The sequence below is a fragment of the Lathamus discolor genome, chromosome W (assembly GCF_037157495.1).
Source record: "Lathamus discolor isolate bLatDis1 chromosome W, bLatDis1.hap1, whole genome shotgun sequence".
Classification (NCBI taxonomy): Eukaryota; Metazoa; Chordata; class Aves; order Psittaciformes; family Psittacidae; genus Lathamus; species Lathamus discolor.
Window position 1 is genome coordinate 25,879,501 of NC_088908.1, and position 23,891 is coordinate 25,903,391.

The window sequence follows — 23,891 nt, forward strand, 5'->3', positions numbered from 1 at the left end:
CTTTCTGGAAAATGACGTAATGTATGTATGCCTAGGGACTATAGAAGGATGGTTTGTGTAGCAACACAAAGACACACGTAAGGAGGAGCTATCCCCCCTGTCTCCCAGCGCCGCAATAAAGAACACCTGCTCGTCAGCTTGAAAACTTTGTTGGCAAGTTTCTTCCTGGAGATTTCTCTGAATGAATCTGGCACCCTAGATGGGACCCTGTCTGCTCAGCTGCAGGACCCACTGAGGACAGGGCTCCCTAGGGCCCTTGGGAATTTTTCCAGGAGGGACCCCTCAAATCATTCAGATCACTGCAGGAGCAGACAAGGACCATCTTCATAAAAGGTATTCTTTTCTTTTGTAAGGTCTGTAAGGTGCAGGGGGCATCTTGCATAAAGACTAAATTGGTAATTGGATTGGTTTGGTAAGCGGACACAACGTTTGGAAGCCTTCTGTAAATCAAGATAGGAAATCTTGTAGATAAAGACGCATACACAGCTGCTAGCATCCATTTGGTATACACCCACAAGAAGCAGGGGGCATCTTGTGGTTTGGGTCCTACAAGACGCAGGGGGTGTCTTGTAGAAATGGTTTTGGATCTCGTTGGTATTTGATTTATTTTGTGGCTTGTTACATTAAGGACTTTGGTCTTCTGATTTTGATATCAGTGACAGACTTGTAACTAAGCAGGGGGCATCTTGTGGTTTGGATCATACAAGACACAGAGGGTGTCTTGTGGAAATTGTTTTGGGTCCAGTGTGCTATCAACAGCCCATAAGGGATTTGATTCATGATACTGTCAGCATGGGTCCCTGAATAGGTTAGTCAAATCACCCTCCAAAACAATGGGCCGTCTAGTACGGTTCCCACAGTGGGACTCAGACAGGCTGGTCAGACACAAGGGTCTCATCCTTCTTGGGACACTGACAGGCTGGTAAAATATAAAGGGTTCAAGGAAACCCCCCTATTAATGTTACAATATGGTCTAAGCCATAGTGGTTAGGAAGTATTGCCTTTGATTCTACTGGTATTTGTCTTATTTTGTGGCTTGGTACAGTAATGATTTTGGTCTTGTGATTTTGGTATTGGTGACAGGATGCTATAACTGTGTTATTAACTGTTGTTTGTTTGACTGAATTTTAGTCTCCGTCTCAAGTGTTGTAACTGCGTGGAGTGTGTCTGTGGGATCCCGTGTGTGTGAATGTGAGATTGATAATGGAAAATCATCAGAGTGAAGAGATCTTGAAAAGGAGTCCTTTAGGGTGCATTTTGGCACACTGGAAGGAACTTGGAGGGTCTCCTGGGGGCTCGGTAAATAAGAAAACATTGGTTAAATACTGTAACCGATGGTGGCATTTGTATATTTTGGAAAATCAGGGAAAATGGCCTAAGAATGGAACTCTGAACTATAATACATTGTTACAATTAAAGTTGTTTTGAGGGGGCAAGGAGAATGGGATGAAGTCATGTATGCAGATGTGCTTTTCACTTTAAAAAACCACGTGGAGTGACAGACTGAATGCAGAATTAATATAGATCCGCCAGATCCCTTAATTTTGGCTTTGGAAAAGGACAGGGAAAAACTGAAAGTTAAGCTGGAGAGATGCTGTTCAGCCTGTGATACTGGGGAAAGATGTTTAAATTAAAAACAATAATCAGGAAGATAGGCTGGAAAATTATGTATCACAGGTACCTCTGAGAGGAGCACCCTCTGCATCTGTCCTATCAGATAAAGAGGAAGAGACTGCTGTCACTGTTCTGGCACATTCACATTCAGAGTTAAGAAAGGGTTAAACCAGAAGTGCTGTAGCAAGGAAGGCATCTGTAACCCCTTCAGAGCAGGGTTGAGCAGCTGTGAGAAAAAAAAAAAAGGGAAAACCAAGGGGAAAAGGAGGGGAGCTCGAGCAGCTCTTGTGTTTGAAGGTGGGAGGAGGGATGTCAGGCAGAGGTGGGGAGTGGGCTCTTCTTCTGTGGAACCGGACTGGTGTGCATGCTATGGGGAGTTTGGGCGTTGGAAGTGAGACTGCCCTGGGGGGGAGCAGTGCCATGGGGTGACTCTGGTGACTGAATTGGAACTAGACTGACAGGGACCTGGGGAATCTACCCTAGCAAATCCACTGGTTAAATTAAAACCAGGGACTAGAGGAAATAAAGTGGAATTTTAGTGGATACAGGAGCAACTTATTTGGTATTAAATCAGAGAGAAAAGAATTAGTTACAGATGTGGGAGCTACTGGCCACCAAGCAAAAGAAAGAAAAAAAAAAAAGAAAAAAAAAAGAAAAAAAAAAAAAGAGAGGCAAACAGGAGGACATCCCTGAAACAGAAGAAAACCTTAATCAGGTATATCTGGGAGTATGGGCATCTGAAGTTCCAGGAAAGGCGAAAAATGTTTTGCCTCTTAAAATGGAAACAAAAAACAGGGGGGGCTTCCCAAATAGAATAAAACAATATCCCTTAAAATTAGAAAAATCAAAGGGAATCAAAACAGCATTGATAATTTAATATAGATTATTAATTGAATGTGAATTGGAATCTAATACTCCTATCTGGACAGTAAAAAATATGATGGGGAAAAGTTGAAGATTAGTTCACGATCTCAGAGCAATCAACAAAATTGCAGAGGATATTCATCCAGTAGTAGCTAATTCGTATGACTTATTGACTAAATTGAATAATAATCAGAAATGGTTTGTCATCCCGGAATTAAAGGACGCTTTCTTTTTCTTGCCATTGGCCAAAGAAAGCCAAAACTGGGGTACATAAATTTCTATATATGACAAATTCACCCAAATCATTATTGGAAAGAGATTTATTAGAACATTTGGAGGTGATCATAACTTTCAAAAGAGGTGAAATAGAACTAAAAGTAAAAGAGGACCAATTAATTGAAGCTATGAGTGCGTCGTTAATTCAACAGGAAATCGAGAAGTCCAATTCACCTGAAGTAGAAGAAATCCTCAATCAGGTTCATCCAGGAGTTTGGGCATCGGAAATTCCAGGCAAGGCAAAGAATGCTTTGCCTATTAAAATAGAAATAAAAAGGGGGGCCAGCCCAGTTTGAATAAAACAGTATCCTTTAAGAATACAAGATAGAAGGGGAATTAAAGGAATAATTAATAAATTTTTAAGATATGGTTTATTAGTGGAATGTGAATCAGAATATAACACCGCCATTTTATCAGTAAAGAAAGCAGATGGGAAAAGCTATAGCCTAGTTCAAGATTTAAGGGCAATAAATAAAATAGTAGAAGACATTCACCCTGTGGTGGCTAATCCATATACTTTATTGACCAAAATAAAATTAAATCAGAAATGGTTTGCCATCCCGGAATTAAAGGACGCTTTCTTTTGCTTGCCATTGGCCAAAGAAAGCCAAAATTTATTTGCTTTTGAATGGGAAAATCCTGACACAGGAAGGGAAACTCAATTAACATTGACAGTATTACCTAAAGGGTTTAAAAAAAGTCCAGCAATTCATGGAAATCAGCTAGCATGAGAACTAGGATCATGGAAGACACCTACTCAGACGGGGACTCCGTTACAATATGTGGATGACCTATTAATTGCTACAAAAACAAAGGAAAAAATGTATCCAGTGGGCGGTAGAATTATTAAATTTTCTGGGACTGAATGGTTACTGGCTATCCAAACAAAAGGTCCAACTAACCCAAACCTGAGTTTCCTACCTAGGATATGAAATAGCAGGAGGACAGAGAGAACTTGGAGCTGCTAGAAAGGAAGCCATTTGTCAGACTCCATGACCGTCGACCATCAAGGAGATCCGGACATTCCTCAGAATAACTGGATGGTGCAGACTATGGATCCATGATTATGGTGTTCTGGTAAGACCACTATATGAACTGTTGAAAGGAACCCCTCCCTCTTTAGAAAGGACTGATACAGCAGAGTGGGCTTTTAGAAATTTAAAAACAGAGCTAATGAGAGCTGCAGCCCTGTGACTTCCGGATGTGACTAAATCCTTTTGGCTATAGTCCTACGAAGAACAAGGAATAGCTTTGGGGGTCCTTGCTCAGAAAATAGGACCATACAGAAGGGCAGTGGCGTATTTTTCAAAACAACTGGATGAAGCGAGCTAAGGATGGCCCGGGTGCCTAAAGGCTGAGGCAGCAGTTGTCATGAATATTGAAGAGGCTCGCAAATTCACCTTGGGACAAAAGATTACTGTGCCAGTGTCCATGTGGTATCAGCAGTCCTGGAGCAGAAAGGAGCCCACCGCTTATCTCCTTCGCTGTTTTTAAAATACCAGGCCACCCTTGTGGAACAGGATGATATAGAAATTGTGGTCACTAACGTTCGGAATCCAGCATCCTTTTGCAGGAACGACCGACAAAACCACCAACGTAAGACTGTTTGGCCACCATGGAGACTGTATATTCGAGCCAACCAGACTTGAAAGAAAAACCTCTGGAAGACGCTGATTCTTGGTTTACTGATGGTAGTAGCTTCATGAAAAATGGTGAACGAAAGGCAGGATATGCTGTAACCACCACATCACAGGTAACGGAAGCTAAACCTTTAACCCTTGAACACCTCTGCCTAGAAGGCAGAAATAATAGCATTAACGAGAGCCCCGGAACTGGCTAAAGATAAAAGGATAAATATTTGGACTGATTTTAAAATTGCATTTGGTGCCATCCATACACATGGAGCTATCTGGAAAGAGCGAGGACTTTTGAACACACAAGGGAAAAAGATTAAACATGCTACAGAAATTCTACAATTACTGGAAGCTGTTCAGCTACCTGAGAAAGTAGCTATTATGTACTGTAGAAGGGCATCAGCAAGGTGACTCTGATCAGGAAACTGGAAATAATATAGCTGATTTTGAAGCCAAACGAGCAGCTGAACAATCTCAAATTATGTCCTTAATCCCTGATGGCAAACTAACAATTGAAAAATCTAAACCTAGGTATTCAAAAGAGGATAGAAAGTTGATTCAAGATCTAAAAGGACAGGAAAATAAAGAAGGTGGGGCTCAAATACCTGATGGGCGAATTGTAATCCCCTATAACCAACACTGGAAATTAGTTCAGGAAGAACATAATAAAACTCATTGGGGTAGCAACTCTTTGTATAAATATTTAGACAAACAAGTTGTAGGAAGGAATCTATATACTGTAGTTCAATTAGTGACAAAACAATGTCAGCTAATAATCCTAAAACTGAAAATAGAAATCAAATTGGGACAATTGGGAGAGGAAGCTATCTGGGACAGCAGTGGCAAATAGATTTTTCTGAATTACCAAGAAAAGGGGGTTATTGATATTTGTTGGTGTTAACGGATACTTTTTCAGGCTGGCCAGAAGCATTCCCTTGTAGGAAAAATAATGCAAGACAGGCGATTAAAACATTATTAAATGAAATAATACCTCGTTTTGGAGTACCAGCGGCAATTTCTTCTGACCGGGGTTCACACTTTAGTGCAAAATTGTTACAAGAAATTAGCAAAAAATTAGAAATTGATTGGCAACTACATGTTCCATACAGGCCTCAGGCCAGTGGGCAAGTAGAAAAGATGAACCATCTGATTAAACAACAGATTAGTAAAATATGTCAGGAAACAAATTTATATTGGTACCAAGCGTTACCACTGGCTCTATTAAGAATTCAAACTAAACCTCGGTCGAAAGAAGAGGTTAGCCCATTTGAGATTTTGTATGGAAGACCATATCAGTCCCAGTTTAAAGGAGAAAGTCTTCAGGAAGTGGGGGAAGGCTATCTCCAACAGTTTTTGATCAATCTGGGAAAACAATTGGAAGAGATAAATAAGAGAATAGTAGGGACAAGAGCAAGACGCTTGGATTATCCGATTCACCCTTTCCGATCTGGAGACTGGGTTTATGTTAAGAATTTTTCAGGAGATCCTCTACAGGAGAAGTGGAGCGGACCGTACCAGAGATTACTGACCACCTTTACAGCAGTGAAGATAAAGGAACAACCTGCTTGGATACATTATTCAAGAGTAAAGAAAGCACCAGAGCCAGAGAAGACAGGGCAGACCAAACCTTCAGGACCCCTGCGTATGAAATTGCGTTGGTCATAATTTGGACTCATATGATAACTGTTGTACCAGCTTGGGACCAGAACTTATACCTGAAATTAGTGCAGAATGTCACTAAGGTTTTTAATCGTAGTGACTGTTGGGTGTGTGCACAGTTGCCTAAATCAGGAGAAAGCCTGGATCTCCCACTAATTGGAGTTCCAATTCCTAACACTGTCTCATGGACAAATTTGTGGGTGAACACTAGCAATCTGTATTCGAAGGAAAGGTTAAAATTTGGAACAGTTACCTAATCCAGGTAATAAATATTACACCTGTGCACAAACATGTATTACACCAGGAACCAGGGTAGGAAATCATGTTTGTTTAAATGCCACAGATGTAGGTCACCATTCAAACTGCAATCATACTATTAATATAGATGGTATCGTAGTTCGGTAGCGGCCCATTCCTAAAGGGAAAGGATGGTACTGGTTATGTGAAGAAAACGCTTTTAAAACTCTATCACCCAACTGGAAGGGGACATGCAGCTTAGGTGCTGTAATACCCAATTTCACTATTATCGACAGGTATCCTTCCGGGACCTCAATTAGAAGCTTTGCTAAACGGATTAAGCGAGGGTTTAACCCTATTGTTGGACGGCACACTGCATTTCATAGTTTTGTAAGAGGGCTAATTCCATCTTTGGGAATAAGTGAATTAGAGAAGGCAATTGTAAATATCTCAGCAACCATAGAGGAAATGGAAAGTAAAAACATTGATATAATCCAGGCAGAACAACAAGAGATAACCAGCCTATCTAAGGTGGTATTACAAAACCGAATGGCTCTAGACATGTTATTGGCATCACAAGGAGGGGTTTGTTCCATAATCAATGAAAGTTGTTGTTCCTATATAGACCAAAGTGGCAGAACTGAAACAGATCTGGAGGAAATTTGGAAACAAACTAAGGTATTTCATGAAATGGCCATGGATGACACCTCCTGGGGGTTTGAAGAAATATGGAAAAAGTTAACTTCATGATTACCTGATCTCTCCTGGTTGAGGCAACTGGTTGCAGGAATATTGGTGTTGATTATTTTAATATTGATTACTTGTGGTATGATACAATGTTCCCTCTGGTGTCGTAAATGATCTATGATAAATTATGAAGACTGGAAAAGGAATGAAATGAAGCACCAAGTAGAAACGGGAAATTATTTCAAAAAGACTTTTGATGGTAATGGTAATATATGAAACGTTGCAAAAGAATTTGCAAAAGGACAGAAAAAGGGGGGATTTGAGACAAGTGGGGCACAAAATCGGAAAATGGAATATATAAACCTTTAGAATTAGTTTTAAGTAATGTTAAGTTTGATGGCTTTGTAACAGTAGCAATGGAAAATTACTGAGCTGCATGATACATAGAAAAAAAATAGAGTACAGCTAGAGAACATACTAAAAATTCTTGTACCAGATAAATCGTTGTAGTTGACATAGTTTTAAGAAAAACTGTCTAGAAGAACAGGACACAGGGATAAGGAGTATCTGGGAATGGCAGGTGTCCAGGATGGGCTATAGTTAAACTAACTGAAAAGTAGGAGGACAGAAGGATTATTATGTCTCTGGTGCTAATGAACCAATTAAACTGGTATGAGCATCTACTGCGCGTGCTTCAAAGGCTGCCAGAAGCGATGAAGATTGTTGGAAGAAGTAAACGACCCTCAGAGACCACCACCACAATTTTGTACGCATGCGGGGAACTTTCTGGAAAATTATGTTATTTAAGTATGCCCAGAGACTACGTAAGAATGGCTTGTGTAGCAACACAGAGACATGCGTTAGGGGGAGCTATCCCCCGTGTCTTCCTGTGCCGCAATAAAGAATACCTGCTTGTCGTCTTGAAAACTTTGTTGGCAAGTTTTTTCCTGGAGTTTTCTCCGAAACAATATGTATGAGACAAAAAAAAAAAGCTATGTTACCTTTTAAAATATGGGACCTGAGCATGACATGAATGGTATGGAATAAGAGGTAGATACTGTCCTGGGTTCAGCAGTAGCAGTCATTTTTCTCCTTCTTAGTAGGTGGTGCAGTGCTTTGTTTTTAACATGCAGCCCGGGAACAATGCTGGTAACACTGATGATTTTAGTTGTTGCTAAGTAATGTTTACTCCGACCAAGGACTCACTGGGTCTCATGCTCTACCAGGGATTAGGGTAAGCCCCGAGGAAGCAGAGACAGGACACCTGACGTAAACCAGCCAAAGGGGTATTGAATAAACAGAATGACATGCCCAGTATATAAACTGGGGGCTGTTACCCAGAAGGACTAGATCACTGCTTGGGTCGGGCTGGGTATCGGTTGGCAAATTCTTGGAAAACCTACAGCTGTGAAGCAAGAATATTCTGCCAGCAGAACTTTGCTGCCATTGCTAAGCTTTATTTATTCCACAACAGATTGGAATTTCAAGGAACTGAAGTTGACAGTGCTGGGACAAGTGTGCAACAAATATCAAACCATCATGTAACAGACTTGCTGAATTATATCTTTGCCAGAACATGCCACACTCTACAATCCCCTGAACCCACATTAGTGCTTTCGAGAAGATACATCACTACTGAGCTGACTGTCATATGCTATAACCTCATCAGATCTGTGTTAAAGCACAGCCAGATACAGTGCAGTAACGTTGACACTAACCACAACTTCCCATGCCCCCTTCTCCTAATGGGCATTAAGCTTGCAATTCCATCAGTCCTGCTCTGCCATCCCCAGTTGTCCACAGAGCCGAGTAGTGCTGGGAGAGCTGTTTAGGGTGTAAAGCATCAAATAAGCTGAAAGACTACCACAGCTGTTTCACCATTTACCATTCACCCTACAAGCACATAAAACATTGCAAGCAGGACTGTGAGAAGGCAGCCTTTTGAGAGCAACACCAAGTTAAAGCATTTATTGAAACACTTATTTGCTACAGCCCCAAGAAACGGTTGGCAGAGTGCACGTGTATCACTTGCCTTACTTTTGGTGTGAAAAACACTGGTTAAAGCATAATGGCTACTATGAGTTTGAGATTTTTTTTGAGCTTTACATGATACCAATAATGACCTCATCAGAAATACCTAATTGAAGGTATACACCTTCTTATGCAACTTAAACCACTGCCTTTTCAGCAACAGCTCAGGAACTAATGGAGTTTCAGAGCCCTGCTGACAGACCTAGCTTTCCCATTTATAACAAACCAGAGTCAGCTTTACGTCAAATTCTGTCTGCATCAAGAGAAGACATTGACAGTATTTCCATTTCTGCTCAAAATCTGAGCAGCAAGGTCCCATGCTGCATTCAACACCGGGACATACAGTAAAAGCCTACCAACCACAGTTAGCAGGGTACACACCAAACTGGAAACTACTTCTGTCAGACACAATGTTCTCTATCTTCCACTTTAAATTAGGAAAATAATAACAAAAGATGGCATTTTCAAGTGTTATTTTACATATTAAAAAAAGGAAAAAAAAAAAAAAAGAGCAACTGCACTGTGGAGTCCTATGCCAACCTACAAATGAGAAACCAGAACATAAGCTTTTGAAGTAGAAGATACTTCGACACTAGAGAAAAGCAGCAGTACTCCATAATCAAGGCACAAAATGTCCTGGTGCATCAACAACACCTACAATAAGGTATAAACTCCTGCATGAACACAAGATAAGCAATTTATAGGCTTTTAGAAATGCCTGAGCCTTATCCCCGTTAGATACGCTGCAAATACTGAAGAAAAACAGTTGATGCAAACACAATTTTCTGCTTTACTTGTTCATTAACCTTTTTTCCTCTGAAAAAAAGGTTTAAACCATGACAAGCAACAAGGAAGCAAGGGACAGATAACTGCCTCCTTCAGCTGCACTATCAGCTCCTGCACTGTAGCCTTTGCCTAGCTTTGAAGAAAGGACTATCATAAGTTCCCACAAGCAAGTTACAGAAGTCACAACACACAGCAGCTGAACTCAGCAGAAGTTGAGGGGAGCTGGCTTTTGGTGTGGGTTTTTTTTTTTTTTTTGGTGTGTGTGGCTTTTTTGGTTCTTTCAGGTTTTGTTTCTCTGTTGTTTGGGTTTTTTGGTTTTGTTTTGGGGGGTTTTTGAGGGGGGGGTTGTTTTGGGTTTGTTGTTTGTGTTTTTTTTTAAATAAAGCCTGGTGATCTGTAAGTTACCTTGCACTTGGTAAACAAGATTCTTTTTTTTTTTTCTTCAAAACCCACCAAACTAGCTTGTGAGAAGTCTACTGCATGGATGATCAGAGTAGGTAATACAAGTTATCCTGCAGATAACAATTAGAAAAGTGTATTATCACAGCAGCAAACATAATTCTGGATCATGCCTTTCCTCATAACAGCAACTATTCTTCAACATACAAAGTGAACATTATACCTATGGTGTAGAATTTTCTTATTTTCTAATAGCTCTATGGGAAGACTTCATAAGATCCATACTTAGTTTCATACTTGATTCAGCTGCACTCTGTAGATGGTTAATATTTTGGGTGAATGTGTGACTAGTTAGGATGTTCATTTCACTTAAAAACCTGGTAACTTGCAGTACTCAAGTGAATTACATAGTATTGAAATACAGCAGAATTTATGGCAAGCTTATGGAGCCTACCAAACAGCCTGAATTGTGTCTATACAGGTACCTTAAGCTGGATAACAGAGTATAAATAAAATAAGCAGAAGGTTTTGCTTCTGTTCCATTCTAAAGTGCAATTTCATCTAATCTCCAAATAATTAAATATTTTTCTTTAGATAACTGATGTGCTCACAGCCTGTTCCACACATTAATTTTACTTCCATCTACTCACATGCTTGTGCTTAGTACCGTAATGAATGAGATTTATCCAAGGAGGTTTTCTGCTTCTTCCTAGTTGGATTTATTAGGACTACAACCAACCAGTCACCCTTAAGACATTTAAAATGAACACTACCCAAGACAGAAGATGGGTTAGCTACAGAAGCAGATCAGGACAGCTGCCAGACTACAGATGAAGCCTGGGTGCACACAATGCAACTCTGCAAAAATCATTGAGCTGCCTGGAATTCACCAAAAACGCATAAGCATTTTATACCACATCTGAAGCATTATCCTGCAGTATTTAAGGCAACTTCAGAACTTCTCTCTCACAGTACAGGAGCTCAAAGATGAACCAGAGAGAAAAAAAATATTTTTCACATATTTAAACTGGTACTTACTGCCACAGGAAATCACAAGACATTAACAAGAATTAAGGGGCTGGAATTTTAATCAGGGGATGATCAAGAACAAACAGAGCCCTCTTAAAATCAGTCTTGTTAAAAGCACTTAAACATCTACATAAATTTAGCATTTTGCATTACCTAATTTTTTCCATTCATCTCTCAAATAATATTACAGGTTTTGCCCCCTCCACCTCTAGAGAATGTAGTATTAAACTGATAACAACATACACAACTTGAAAGTCTGTCCAGAAGCATAAGAACTCTGCAATTCTTGCTTTATAAATCATACAGTTAATTTCTGCCTCATTATCTAGATACTACTGCTACTGTTTATATTCCACACTTAGGTCAATTAACAGACTGTGATGGTTACAGCAAGTGCTGCTTAAAGTTTGATTATTAAATGCTGCAGGCAGACTTTCAGTTTTACTAGGAAAACTGAATGTCCCCTTATTTTTACTGGAAACTAAAAAGCATTTCTCAATAAGAGATATTTCTATGCTAAAATTTCAGGTTTTCCTCCCTAAGAAACACCAACGTGTGCTCCAGAAGCTCTATAGAGCTGAGCTCAGCAACGGAAAGCCACCTTGTTTGCGAGAAAGGACGTTCACTAGGACAGTCTGAAACCGCAGGCCTGAAAGGTCGGGAGAAACTACCCCGGGGGGAGACTACTAAGCAGACAAGAGAAGCGCACCTGCACAGCGCCAGAGGAGCCACAGCCCAGGGCCGGCAGGAGCAGCACGCCATAACATACCTCAACTCGGGCCCTCCTACGGCCTCCGCAACCAGCCAAGGCCCGCCCTCACCGCTCGCCGGAAGCGGCCGCTGACAGCGCTCCCGAGTAGGAACTCGCTCGCTCACACTCGCTCACACTCGCTCACACTCGCTCACACTCGCTCACACTCGCTCACACTCGCTCACACTCGCTCACACTCGCTCACACTCGCTCACACTCGCTCACACTCCAGCGACTGGACTACACCCAGTGCTCCCGCAGCCACCCAGTGCTCCCGCAGCCCCTCACCATAGTCGCCCCGCCGCCACACACGACCCCTGCCAACAACAGCCTACAGCCCCACGCACCGTCATATGACTACGCCACCACACCCTTCCCATTGGGCCGCTCTGAGGAAGTGGTGCGCTCCGGGCCAATTGGCGTAGAAGCCGATGATTGGCGGTGAAGCCAGCCAATCTGCTGTCGGACCTTGCCGCGCAGAGGTTTGCGCGCTGCGGTGGGGCGAGTGGGAGTGGCGATTGGTCTTCACTCAGCCCAGCGTCATCAAGTACCGCGCGGGGACGGTGGGGGTGACGGCAGTGGGGCTCGCCGGGGCCTGGTCAAGCTGCGCCGCCAGGCTCCTCCCCGGTTGGTTTCGACCTTCTTTGTCTGCGATTGGTGTGAAAGAAGCCACAGGCCTGAGGGTGTGGCGGTCAGTGGAGCTGCCGCCGCGGGCCTCGGACTGCCAGTGATGAAGAAAGGGCGGCGCGACCCTGGATCGCTGAGCTCTGCCGCAGCTCTTTCCCTGAGCGTGTGCTGCAGCCGCGGTGCCTTGATCAAGATCCCTAATTTAAAATATCCTTAATTAAAAAAGAGGAGGTGATCCCAATCCCCTTCTTTTCCCTAGTCTCTTTTGCTCTTCTCAGCCAGTAGTGGCTCTTTCTGCTTCACTGGGTTGCAAAGGACCAAATGGTTAAACAGGAGACCTGTTCAACCGCTGAGTACTTCACAAATTAATGCCAACAGTTTCATTTGAGGCAAATGCACTATACAATTATCACTCTTGTTGTTCTTTAGGTATAAATCCAGCCTCTCTGAAGCACAGCAGATGAACCTTGATTTCTCAAAACCACTCTATAACGGCTGCACTATTCACTGCATGCAGGTGGGTAATGCTTGGAGGGATCCTTATGTACTTAAATGCTTAGTGAAACACCAAACAGAAATAGCACTCACAATGTAAGCAGCTGATTCATTCAGTATATCTGAAGGGTCTTGCTTAGCCCATCCTGGAAATGGAGACAGCTGTAGCAAACCAGGACTTTCCTTACAGTGAAATCTCCAACCTATGCCATATTTGCCTTAAGGAGAAAGCAAAAGTTTTGTATCAAACATACAGAAAAGGATCTTGAGTTACTTATCCTAAAATAAATGAAACTTGTCTTCCCTGTTGTGTAATTGGATGCTGTGGTTAATTCTATTAGCACGTATCCATGGCACTGCTGAAAAGCTTCTGTTAGTGTTTAGCACTTCACCTTCCTTCCTCTGAGTCTAACAAGAAGTCATAGTTTAAGCCCAGCCGGTAACTCAGAACCACGCAGCTGCTTGCTCACTCCCCCACTTCTCCCCCCACACACACACTCCTGGAAGGATGGGGAGGAGAATTGAAAGAATGTAAATCCCACAGGTTGAGATAAGAACAGTCCAGTAACTGAGGTATAATAAAAAACCGCTAATACTACTACCAATAATAATAATAATAATGATAAGGGAAATAACAAGGGGAGAGAATACAATTGCTCACTACCCACCAACTGATACCCAGCCCGACCCGAGCAGCAGTCTGGGCCTTCTGGGTAACTCTCCCTGTTTATATACTGGGCATGACGTGCTGTGGTATGGAATATCCCTTTGGCTAGTTTGGGTCAGGTGTCCTGTCTCTGCTTCTTTCTGGCTTCCCATGACCCTCCTCCCTGGCAGAGCATGACACTGAAAAGCCCTTGATCGGGGCAAGCATTACCTAGCAACAACTAATAAAATCAATGTTTTATCAGCATTATACTAAAGTAAAACACAACACTGCACCAGCTACTCAGAAGGAGAAAAATGACTGCTACAGCTGAACCAAGGACACCAGCATAGCATAATCCCTTAGTAAATGTTCAAACAACTGAGAGCTCCCCATGTATACCAACCTGTCTTAGCCACTAGCAGAAGACGTAACAATAGGGTATTACCCAAGAGAGAAGATACAGGAGGTACATGCCACGAGCCACCCTATGTTTTTTTTTCCACGGGATCATGACATGAGAAAATGGGATGGAAAACCTACCTCAGTTCTGGAGGAACAGGTGTGTGAGTTGAAAACAACAGTCAGGGATGATCCTCTCAAGAAAGTTGCTGCTCCAGTCTTTGGTGAGCAGCTTCCCAGATGGAGTGGAAGAGCTGATTTTACTCTAACTCCTGTAATCAGGAATTCTAATCCCTTTCTTCTAGACATAATTGGAGAATCTTATGATCACTATTAGAGGTGGTAGAGAGGGACAATCAGATTTATTGGACTGTGTGGATCAGATGGCCTGGCACAACAGTCCCAGAGAAGTATAAGGCTCTAGTAGATACCGGTGCACAGTGTACGCTGATGCCGTCAAGGGGTGGAACTCATTTGTATTTCTGGAGTGACAGAAGGATCCCAAGAGTTGACTGTACTGGAGGCTGAAATCAGCCTACCTGGGAAGGAGTGGCAAAAACACCCCATTGTGACTGGTCCAGAGGCTCCATGCATCCTCGGCATAGATTACCTCAGGAGAGGGTACTTCAAAGACCCAAAAGGGTACCGATGGGCTTTTGGTATAGCTGCCTTGGAGAAGGAGGAATTTAAGTAGCTGTCCACCTTGCCTGGTCTCTCAGAGGATCCTTCTATTGTGGGGTTGCTGAAGGTTGAAGAACAACAAGTGCCAATTGCGACAACAGTGCACCGGCGGCAATATCGCACAAACCGAGGCTCCCTGATTCCCATCCATAAGCTGATCTGTAGACTGGAGAGCCAAGGAGCGATCAGTAGGATCCGCTCACCCTTTAACAGTCTCATATGGCCAGTGCGAAAGTCTAATGGAGAGTGGAGACTAACAGTAGACTATTGTGGCCTGAATAAAGTCACACCACCATTGCTGCCGTACTGGACATGCTAGAACTTCAATATGAACTGGAGTCAAAGGCAGCCAAGTGGGATGCTGTTGCATTAAAAAGCAAAACAATCTGGCAGAAAGTAAACCCCCAGCTGGCTTTAAGATATTAGAGGGGCTGGGCGAGGCTAGGCTTAGATTCTGAGCGATGCCCAATTTACCACTATCGGTCCGGTCACATTCAATATATTGAACAATCACCATTCCGAATGCACTAAAGGCACACTGCACTTTCAGTCTAATCGTGCTCATGAGCTAACACAGCCACGCTGAAGGATTTGGACGCATTAAATGAGAAAACTATTACGATTAGCTACTTAAACAGTGCAGCTTATTGCATCAACAGTTACAGGTTCTTATGGATTGACGGTAATAAATACACTGTCTGCAAAAGCACGTGCAAATAATAAGTTATACAAGCATGCAATAAAGTTATGAATAACACAGTGTCATGGTTTAAGCCCAGCCAGTAACCCAGAACCATACAGATGCTCACTCACTCCCCCCTTTCCTCCTCCTGCTCCCAGAGGGATGGGGAAGGGAATTGAAAGAATGCAACTCCCACAGGTTGAGATAAGAACAGTCCAGTAAGTAAGGTATAACACAAAACCACTACTGCTACCACCTATAATAATAATGATAAGGGAAATAACAAGGGAAGAGAATACAGACGCTCACCACCCACCAACCGATACCCAGCCCAACCTGAGCAGTGATCTAGCCCTTCTGGGGAACTGCCCCCAGTTTATATACTGGGCATGATATGCTGTGGTATGGAATACCCCTTTGGCCAGCCTGGGTCAGGTGTCCTGTCTCTGCTTCCTCCGGACTCCCCCTCCTCCCTGGCTGAGCATAAGACTCAGAAAGTCCTTGGTTGGAGTAAACATTACTTAGCAACGACTAAAAACATTGGTGTTATCAGCACTGTTCCTGGGCTGAAAGTCAAAAACACAGCACTGCACCAGCTACTAAGAAGGAGAAAAATGACTGCTACTACTGAACCCAGTACTGATTTGGAGAAAACTCCAGGAACAAACTTGCCAACGAAGTTTTCAAGCTGACAAGCAGGTATTCTTTATTGTGGCGCCGGGAGACACCGGGGATAGCTCCTCCTACCATGTGTCTACTTTTAGCTACACAAGCCGTCCTTATATAGCCACTGGGCATACATACATATTCATGAGGCTACGTATGAATTACATAATTTTCCAGAAAGTTCCCCGCATGCGTACAAAATTGTGGTGGTGGTCTCTGAGGGTCGTTTACTTCTTCCAACAATCTTCATCGCTTCTGGCAGCCTTTGAAGCACGCGCAGTAGATGCTCATACCAGTTTAATTGGTTCATTAGCACCAGAGACATAATAATCCTTCTGTCCTCCTACTTTTCAGTTAGTTTAACTATAGCCCATCCTGGACACCTGCCATTCCCAGATACTCCTTATCCCTGTGTCCTGTTCTTCTAGACAGTTTTTCTTAAAACTATGTCAACTACAACGATTTATCTGGTACAAGAATTTTTAGTATGTTCTCTAGCTGTACTCTATTTTTTTTCTATGTATCATGCAGCTCAGTAATTTTCCATTGCTACTGTTACAAAGCCATCAAACTTAACATTACTTAAAACTAATTCTAAAGGTTTATATATTCCATTTTCCGATTTTGTGCCCCACTTGTCTCAAATCCCCCCTTTTTCTGTCCTTTTGCAAATTCTTTTGCAACGTTTCATATATTACCATTACCATCAAAAGTCTTTTTGAAATAATTTCCCGTTTCTACTTGGTGCTTCATTTCATTCCTTTTCCAGTCTTCATAATTTATCATAGATCATTTACGACACCAGAGGGAACATTGTATCATACCACAAGTAATCAATATTAAAATAATCAACACCAATATTCCTGCAACCAGTTGCCTCAACCAGGAGAGATCAGGTAATCATGAAGTTAACTTTTTCCATATTTCTTCAAACCCCCAGGAGGTGTCATCCATGGCCATTTCATGAAATACCTTAGTTTGTTTCCAAATTTCCTCCAGATCTGTTTCAGTTCTGCCACTTTGGTCTATATAGGAACAACAACTTTCATTGATTATGGAACAAACCCCTCCTTGTGATGCCAATAACATGTCTAGAGCCATTCGGTTTTGTAATACCACCTTAGATAGGCTGGTTATCTCTTGTTGTTCTGCCTGGATTATATCAATGTTTTTACTTTCCATTTCCTCTATGGTTGCTGAGATATTTACAATTGCCTTCTCTAATTCACTTATTCCCAAAGATGGAATTAGCCCTCTTACAAAACTATGAAATGCAGTGTGCCGTCCAACAATAGGGTTAAACCCTCGCTTAATCCGTTTAGCAAAGCTTCTAATTGAGGTCCCGGAAGGATACCTGTCGATAATAGTGAAATTGGGTATTACAGCACCTAAGCTGCATGTCCCCTTCCAGTTGGGTGATAGAGTTTTAAAAGCGTTTTCTTCACATAACCAGTACCATCCTTTCCCTTTAGGAATGGGCCGCTACCGAACTACGATACCATCTATATTAATAGTATGATTGCAGTTTGAATGGTGACCTACATCTGTGGCATTTAAACAAACATGATTTCCTACCCTGGTTCCTGGTGTAATACATGTTTGTGCACAGGTGTAATATTTATTACCTGGATTAGGTAACTGTTCCAAATTTTAACCTTTCCTTCGAATACAGATTGCTAGTGTTCACCCACAAATTTGTCCATGAGACAGTGTTAGGAATTGGAACTCCAATTAGTGGGAGATCCAGGCTTTCTCCTGATTTAGGCAACTGTGCACACACCCAACAGTCACTACGATTAAAAACCTTAGTGACATTCTGCACTAATTTCAGGTATAAGTTCTGGTCCCAAGCTGGTACAACAGTTATCATATGAGTCCAAATTATGACCAACGCAATTTCATACGCAGGGGTCCTGAAGGTTTGGTCTGCCCTGTCTTCTCTGGCTCTGGTGCTTTCTTTACTCTTGAATAATGTATCCAAGCAGGTTGTTCCTTTATCTTCACTGCTGTAAAGGTGGTCAGTAATCTCTGGTACGGTCCGCTCCACTTCTCCTGTAGAGGATCTCCTGAAAAATTCTTAACATAAACCCAGTCTCCAGATCGGAAAGGGTGAATCGGATAATCCAAGCGTCTTGCTCTTGTCCCTACTATTCTCTTATTTATCTCTTCCAATTGTTTTCCCAGATTGATCAAAAACTGTTGGAGATAGCCTTCCCCCACTTCCTGAAGACTTTCTCCTTTAAACTGGGACTGATATGGTCTTCCATACAAAATCTCAAATGGGCTAACCTCTTCTTTCGACCGAGGTTTAGTTTGAATTCTTAATAGAGCCAGTGGTAACGCTTGGTACCAATATAAATTTGTTTCCTGACATATTTTACTAATCTGTTGTTTAATCAGATGGTTCATCTTTTCTACTTGCCCACTGGCCTGAGGCCTGTATGGAACATGTAGTTGCCAATCAATTTCTAATTTTTTGCTAATTTCTTGTAACAATTTTGCACTAAAGTGTGAACCCCGGTCAGAAGAAATTGCCGCTGGTACTCCAAAACGAGGTATTATTTCATTTAATAATGTTTTAATCGCCTGTCTTGCATTATTTTTCCTACAAGGGAATGCTTCTGGCCAGCCTGAAAAAGTATCCGTTAACACCAACAAATATCAATAACCCCCTTTTCTTGGTAATTCAGAAAAATCTATTTGCCACTGCTGTCCCAGATAGCTTCCTCTCCCAATTGTCCCAATTTGATTTCTATTTTCAGTTTTAGGATTATTAGCTGACATTGTTTTGTCACTAATTGAACTACAGTATATAGATTCCTTCCTACAACTTGTTTGTCTAAATATTTATACAAAGAGTTGCTACCCCAATGAGTTTTATTATGTTCTTCCTGAACTAATTTCCAGTGTTGGTTATAGGGGATTACAATTCGCCCATCAGGTATTTGAGCCCCACCTTCTTTATTTTCCTGTCCTTTTAGATCTTGAATCAACTTTCTATCCTCTTTTGAATACCTAGGTTTAGATTTTTCAATTGTTAGTTTGCCATCAGGGATTAAGGACATAATTTGAGATTGTTCAGCTGCTCGTTTGGCTTCAAAATCAGCTATATTATTTCCAGTTTCCTGATCAGAGTCACCTTGCTGATGCCCTTCTACAGTACATAATAGCTACTTTCTCAGGTAGCTGAACAGCTTCCAGTAATTGTAGAATTTCTGTAGCATGTTTAATCTTTTTCCCTTGTGTGTTCAAAAGTCCTCGCTCTTTCCAGATAGCTCCATGTGTATGGATGGCACCAAATGCAATTTTAAAATCAGTCCAAATATTTATCCTTTTATCTTTAGCCAGTTCCGGGGCTCTCGTTAATGCTATTATTTCTGCCTTCTAGGCAGAGGTGTTCAAGGGTTAAAGGTTTAGCTTCCGTTACCTGTGATGTGGTGGTTACAGCATATCCTGCCTTTCGTTCACCATTTTTCATGAAGCTACTACCATCAGTAAACCAAGAATCAGCGTCTTCCAGAGGTTTTTCTTTCAAGTCTGGTTGGCTCGAATATACAGTCTCCATGGTGGCCAAACAGTCTTACGTTGGTGGTTTTGTCGGTCGTTCCTGCAAAAGGATGCTGGATTCCGAACGTTAGTGACCACAATTTCTATATCATCCTGTTCCACAAGGGTGGCCTGGTATTTTAAAAACAGCGAAGGAGATAAGCGGTGGGCTCCTTTCTGCTCCAGGACTGCTGATACCACATGGACACTGGCACAGTAATCTTTTGTCCCAAGGTGAATTTGCGAGCCTCTTCAATATTCATGACAACTGCTGCCTCAGCCTTTAGGCACCCGGGCCATCCTTAGCTCGCTTCATCCAGTTGTTTTGAAAAATACGCCACTGCCCTTCTGTATGGTCCTATTTTCTGAGCAAGGACCCCCAAAGCTATTCCTTGTTCTTCGTAGGACTATAGCCAAAAGGATTTAGTCACATCCGGAAGTCACAGGGCTGCAGCTCTCATTAGCTCTGTTTTTAAATTTCTAAAAGCCCACTCTGCTGTATCAGTCCTTTCTAAAGAGGGAGGGGTTCCTTTCAACAGTTCATATAGTGGTCTTACCAGAACACCATAATCATGGATCCATAGTCTGCACCATCCAGTTATTCTGAGGAATGTCCGGATCTCCTTGATGGTCGACGGTCATGGAGTCTGACAAATGGCTTCCTTTCTAGCAGCTCCAAGTTCTCTCTGTCCTCCTGCTATTTCATATCCTAGGTAGGAAACTCAGGTTTGGGTTAGTTGGACCTTTTGTTTGGATAGCCAGTAACCATTCAGTCCCAGAAAATTTAATAATTCTACCGCCCACTGGATACATTTTTTCCTTTGTTTTTGTAGCAATTAATAGGTCATCCACATATTGTAACGGAGTCCCCGTCTGAGTAGGTGTCTTCCATGATCCTAGTTCTCATGCTAGCTGATTTCCATGAATTGCTGGACTTTTTTTAAACCCTTTAGGTAATACTGTCAATGTTAATTGAGTTTCCCTTCCTGTGTCAGGATTTTCCCATTCAAAAGCAAATAAATTTTGGCTTTCTTTGGCCAATGGCAAGCAAAAGAAAGCGTCCTTTAATTCCGGGATGGCAAACCATTTCTGATTTAATTTTATTTTGGTCAATAAAGTATATGGATTAGCCACCACAGGGTGAATGTCTTCTACTATTTTATTTATTGCCCTTAAATCTTGAACTAGGCTATAGCTTTTCCCATCTGCTTTCTTTACTGATAAAATGGCGGTGTTATATTCTGATTCACATTCCACTAATAAACCATATCTTAAAAATTTATTAATTATTCCTTTAATTCCCCTTCTATCTTGTATTCTTAAAGGATACTGTTTTATTCAAACTGGGCTGGCCCCCCTTTTTATTTCTATTTTAATAGGCAAAGCATTCTTTGCCTTGCCTGGAATTTCCGATGCCCAAACTCCTGGATGAACCTGATTGAGGATTTCTTCTACTTCAGGTGAATTGGACTTCTCGATTTCCTGTTGAATTAACGACGCACTCATAGCTTCAATTAATTGGTCCTCTTTTACTTTTAGTTCTATTTCACCTCTTTTGAAAGTTATGATCACCTCCAAATGTTCTAATAAATCTCTTTCCAATAATGATTTGGGTGAATTTGTCATATATAGAAATTTATGTACCCCAGTTTTGGCTTTCTTTGGCCAATGGCAAGAAAAAGAAAGCGTCCTTTAATTCCGGGATGACAAACCATTTCTGATTATTATTCAATTTAGTCAATAAGTCATACGAATTAGCTACTACTGGATGAATATCCTCTGCAATTTTGTTGATTGCTCTGAGATCGTGAACTAATCTTCAACTTTTCCCCATCATATTTTTTACTGTCCAGATAGGAGTATTAGATTCCAATTCACATTCAATTAATAATCTATATTAAATTATCAATGCTGTTTTGATTCCCTTTGATTTTTCTAATTTTAAGGGATATTGTTTTATTCTATTTGGGAAGCCCCCCCTGTTTTTTGTTTCCATTTTAAGAGGCAAAACATTTTTCGCCTTTCCTGGAACTTCAGATGCCCATACTCCCAGATATACCTGATTAAGGTTTTCTTCTGTTTCAGGGATGTCCTCCTGTTTGCCTCTCTTTTTTTTTTTTCTTTTTTTTTTCTTTTTTTTTTTTTTCTTTCTTTTGCTTGGTGGCCAGTAGCTCCCACATCTGTAACTAATTCTTTTCTCTCTGATTTAATACCAAATAAGTTGCTCCTGTATCCACTAAAATTCCACTTTATTTCCTCTAGTCCCTGGTTTTAATTTAACCAGTGGATTTGCTAGGGTAGATTCCCCAGGTCCCTGTCAGTCTAGTTCCAATTCAGTCACCAGAGTCACCCCATGGCACTGCTCCCCCCCAGGGCAGTCTCACTTCCAACGCCCAAACTCCCCATAGCATGCACACCAGTCCGGTTCCACAGAAGAAGAGCCCACTCCCCACCTCTGCCTGACATCCCTCCTCCCACCTTCAAACACAAGAGCTGCTCGAGCTCCCCTCCTTTTCCCCTTGGTTTTCCCTTTTTTTTTTTTTCTCACAGCTGCTCAACCCTGCTCTGAAGGGGTTACAGATGCCTTCCTTGCTACAGCACTTCTGGTTTAACCCTTTCTTAACTCTGAATGTGAATGTGCCAGAACAGTGACAGCAGTCTCTTCCTCTTTATCTGATAGGACAGATGCAGAGGGTGCTCCTCTCAGAGGTACCTGTGATACATAATTTTCCAGCCTATCTTCCTGATTATTGTTTTTAATTTAAACATCTTTCCCCAGTATCACAGGCTGAACAGCATCTCTCCAGCTTAACTTTCAGTTTTTCCCTGTCCTTTTCCAAAGCCAAAATTAAGGGATCTGGCGGATCTATATTAATTCTGCATTCAGTCTGTCACTCCACGTGGTTTTTTAAAGTGAAAAGCACATCTGCATACATGACTTCATCCCATTCTCCTTGCCCCCTCAAAACAACTTTAATTGTAACAATGTATTATAGTTCAGAGTTCCATTCTTAGGCCATTTTCCCTGATTTTCCAAAATATACAAATGCCACCATCGGTTACAGTATTTAACCAATGTTTTCTTATTTACCGAGCCCCCAGGAGACCCTCCAAGTTCCTTCCAGTGTGCCAAAATGCACCCTAAAGGACTCCTTTTCAAGATCTCTTCACTCTGATGATTTTCCATTATCAATCTCACATTCACACACACGGGATCCCACAGACACACTCCACGCAGTTACAACACTTGAGACGGAGACTAAAATTCAGTCAAACAAACAACAGTTAATAACACAGTTATAGCATCCTGTCACCAATACCAAAATCACAAGACCAAAATCATTACTGTACCAAGCCACAAAATAAGACAAATACCAGTAGAATCAAAGGCAATACTTCCTAACCACTATGGCTTAGACCATATTGTAACATTAATAGGGGGGTTTCCTTGAACCCTTTATATTTTACCAGCCTGTCAGTGTCCCAAGAAGGATGAGACCCTTGTGTCTGACCAGCCTGTCTGAGTCCCACTGTGGGAACCGTACTAGACGGCCCATTGTTTTGGAGGGTGATTTGACTAACCTATTCAGGGACCCATGCTGACAGTATCATGAATCAAATCCCTTATGGGCTGTTGATAGCACACTGGACCCAAAACAATTTCCACAAGACACCCTCTGTGTCTTGTATGATCCAAACCACAAGATGCCCCCTGCTTAGTTACAAGTCTGTCACTGATATCAAAATCAGAAGACCAAAGTCCTTAATGTAACAAGCCACAAAATAAATCAAATACCAACGAGATCCAAAACCATTTCTACAAGACACCCCCTGCGTCTTGTAGGACCCAAACCACAAGATGCCCCCTGCTTCTTGTGGGTGTATACCAAATGGATGCTAGCAGCTGTGTATGCATCTTTATCTACAAGATTTCCTATCTTGATTTACAGAAGGCTTCCAAACGTTGTGTCCACTTACCAAACCAATCCAATTACCAATTTAGTCTTTATGCAAGATGCCCCCTGCACCTTACAGACCTTACAAAAGAAAAGAATACCTTTTATGAAGATGGTCCTTGTCTGCTCCTGCAGTGATCTGAATGATTTGAGGGGTCCCTCCTGGAAAAATTCCCAAGGGCCCTAGGGAGCCCTGTCCTCAGTGGGTCCTGCAGCTGAGCAG

At 41.8% G+C, this 23,891-nt stretch overlaps 1 protein-coding gene across 4 annotated transcripts in view; it reads right to left on the bottom strand.

Annotated features, from left to right (window-relative positions):
- The window catches only part of LOC136004255 (vacuolar protein sorting-associated protein 35-like), a 45,561-nt gene extending 32,278 nt beyond the window's left edge, over nucleotides 1-13,283 (bottom strand). The window contains exons 1-2 of one of the 4 annotated variants that reach the window (XM_065660594.1): nucleotides 13,183-13,283; nucleotides 12,315-12,791 (exon numbers count right to left, since the gene is read on the bottom strand). In XM_065660594.1, coding sequence (XP_065516666.1) covers nucleotides 12,315-12,347 — 33 coding nt within the window. In that variant the 5' untranslated portion in view covers nucleotides 12,348-12,791; nucleotides 13,183-13,283. The other 3 variants (XM_065660598.1, XM_065660595.1, XM_065660597.1) reach the window with 3 other exon arrangements.
- Nucleotides 13,284-23,891: the final 10,608 nt, after the last annotated feature.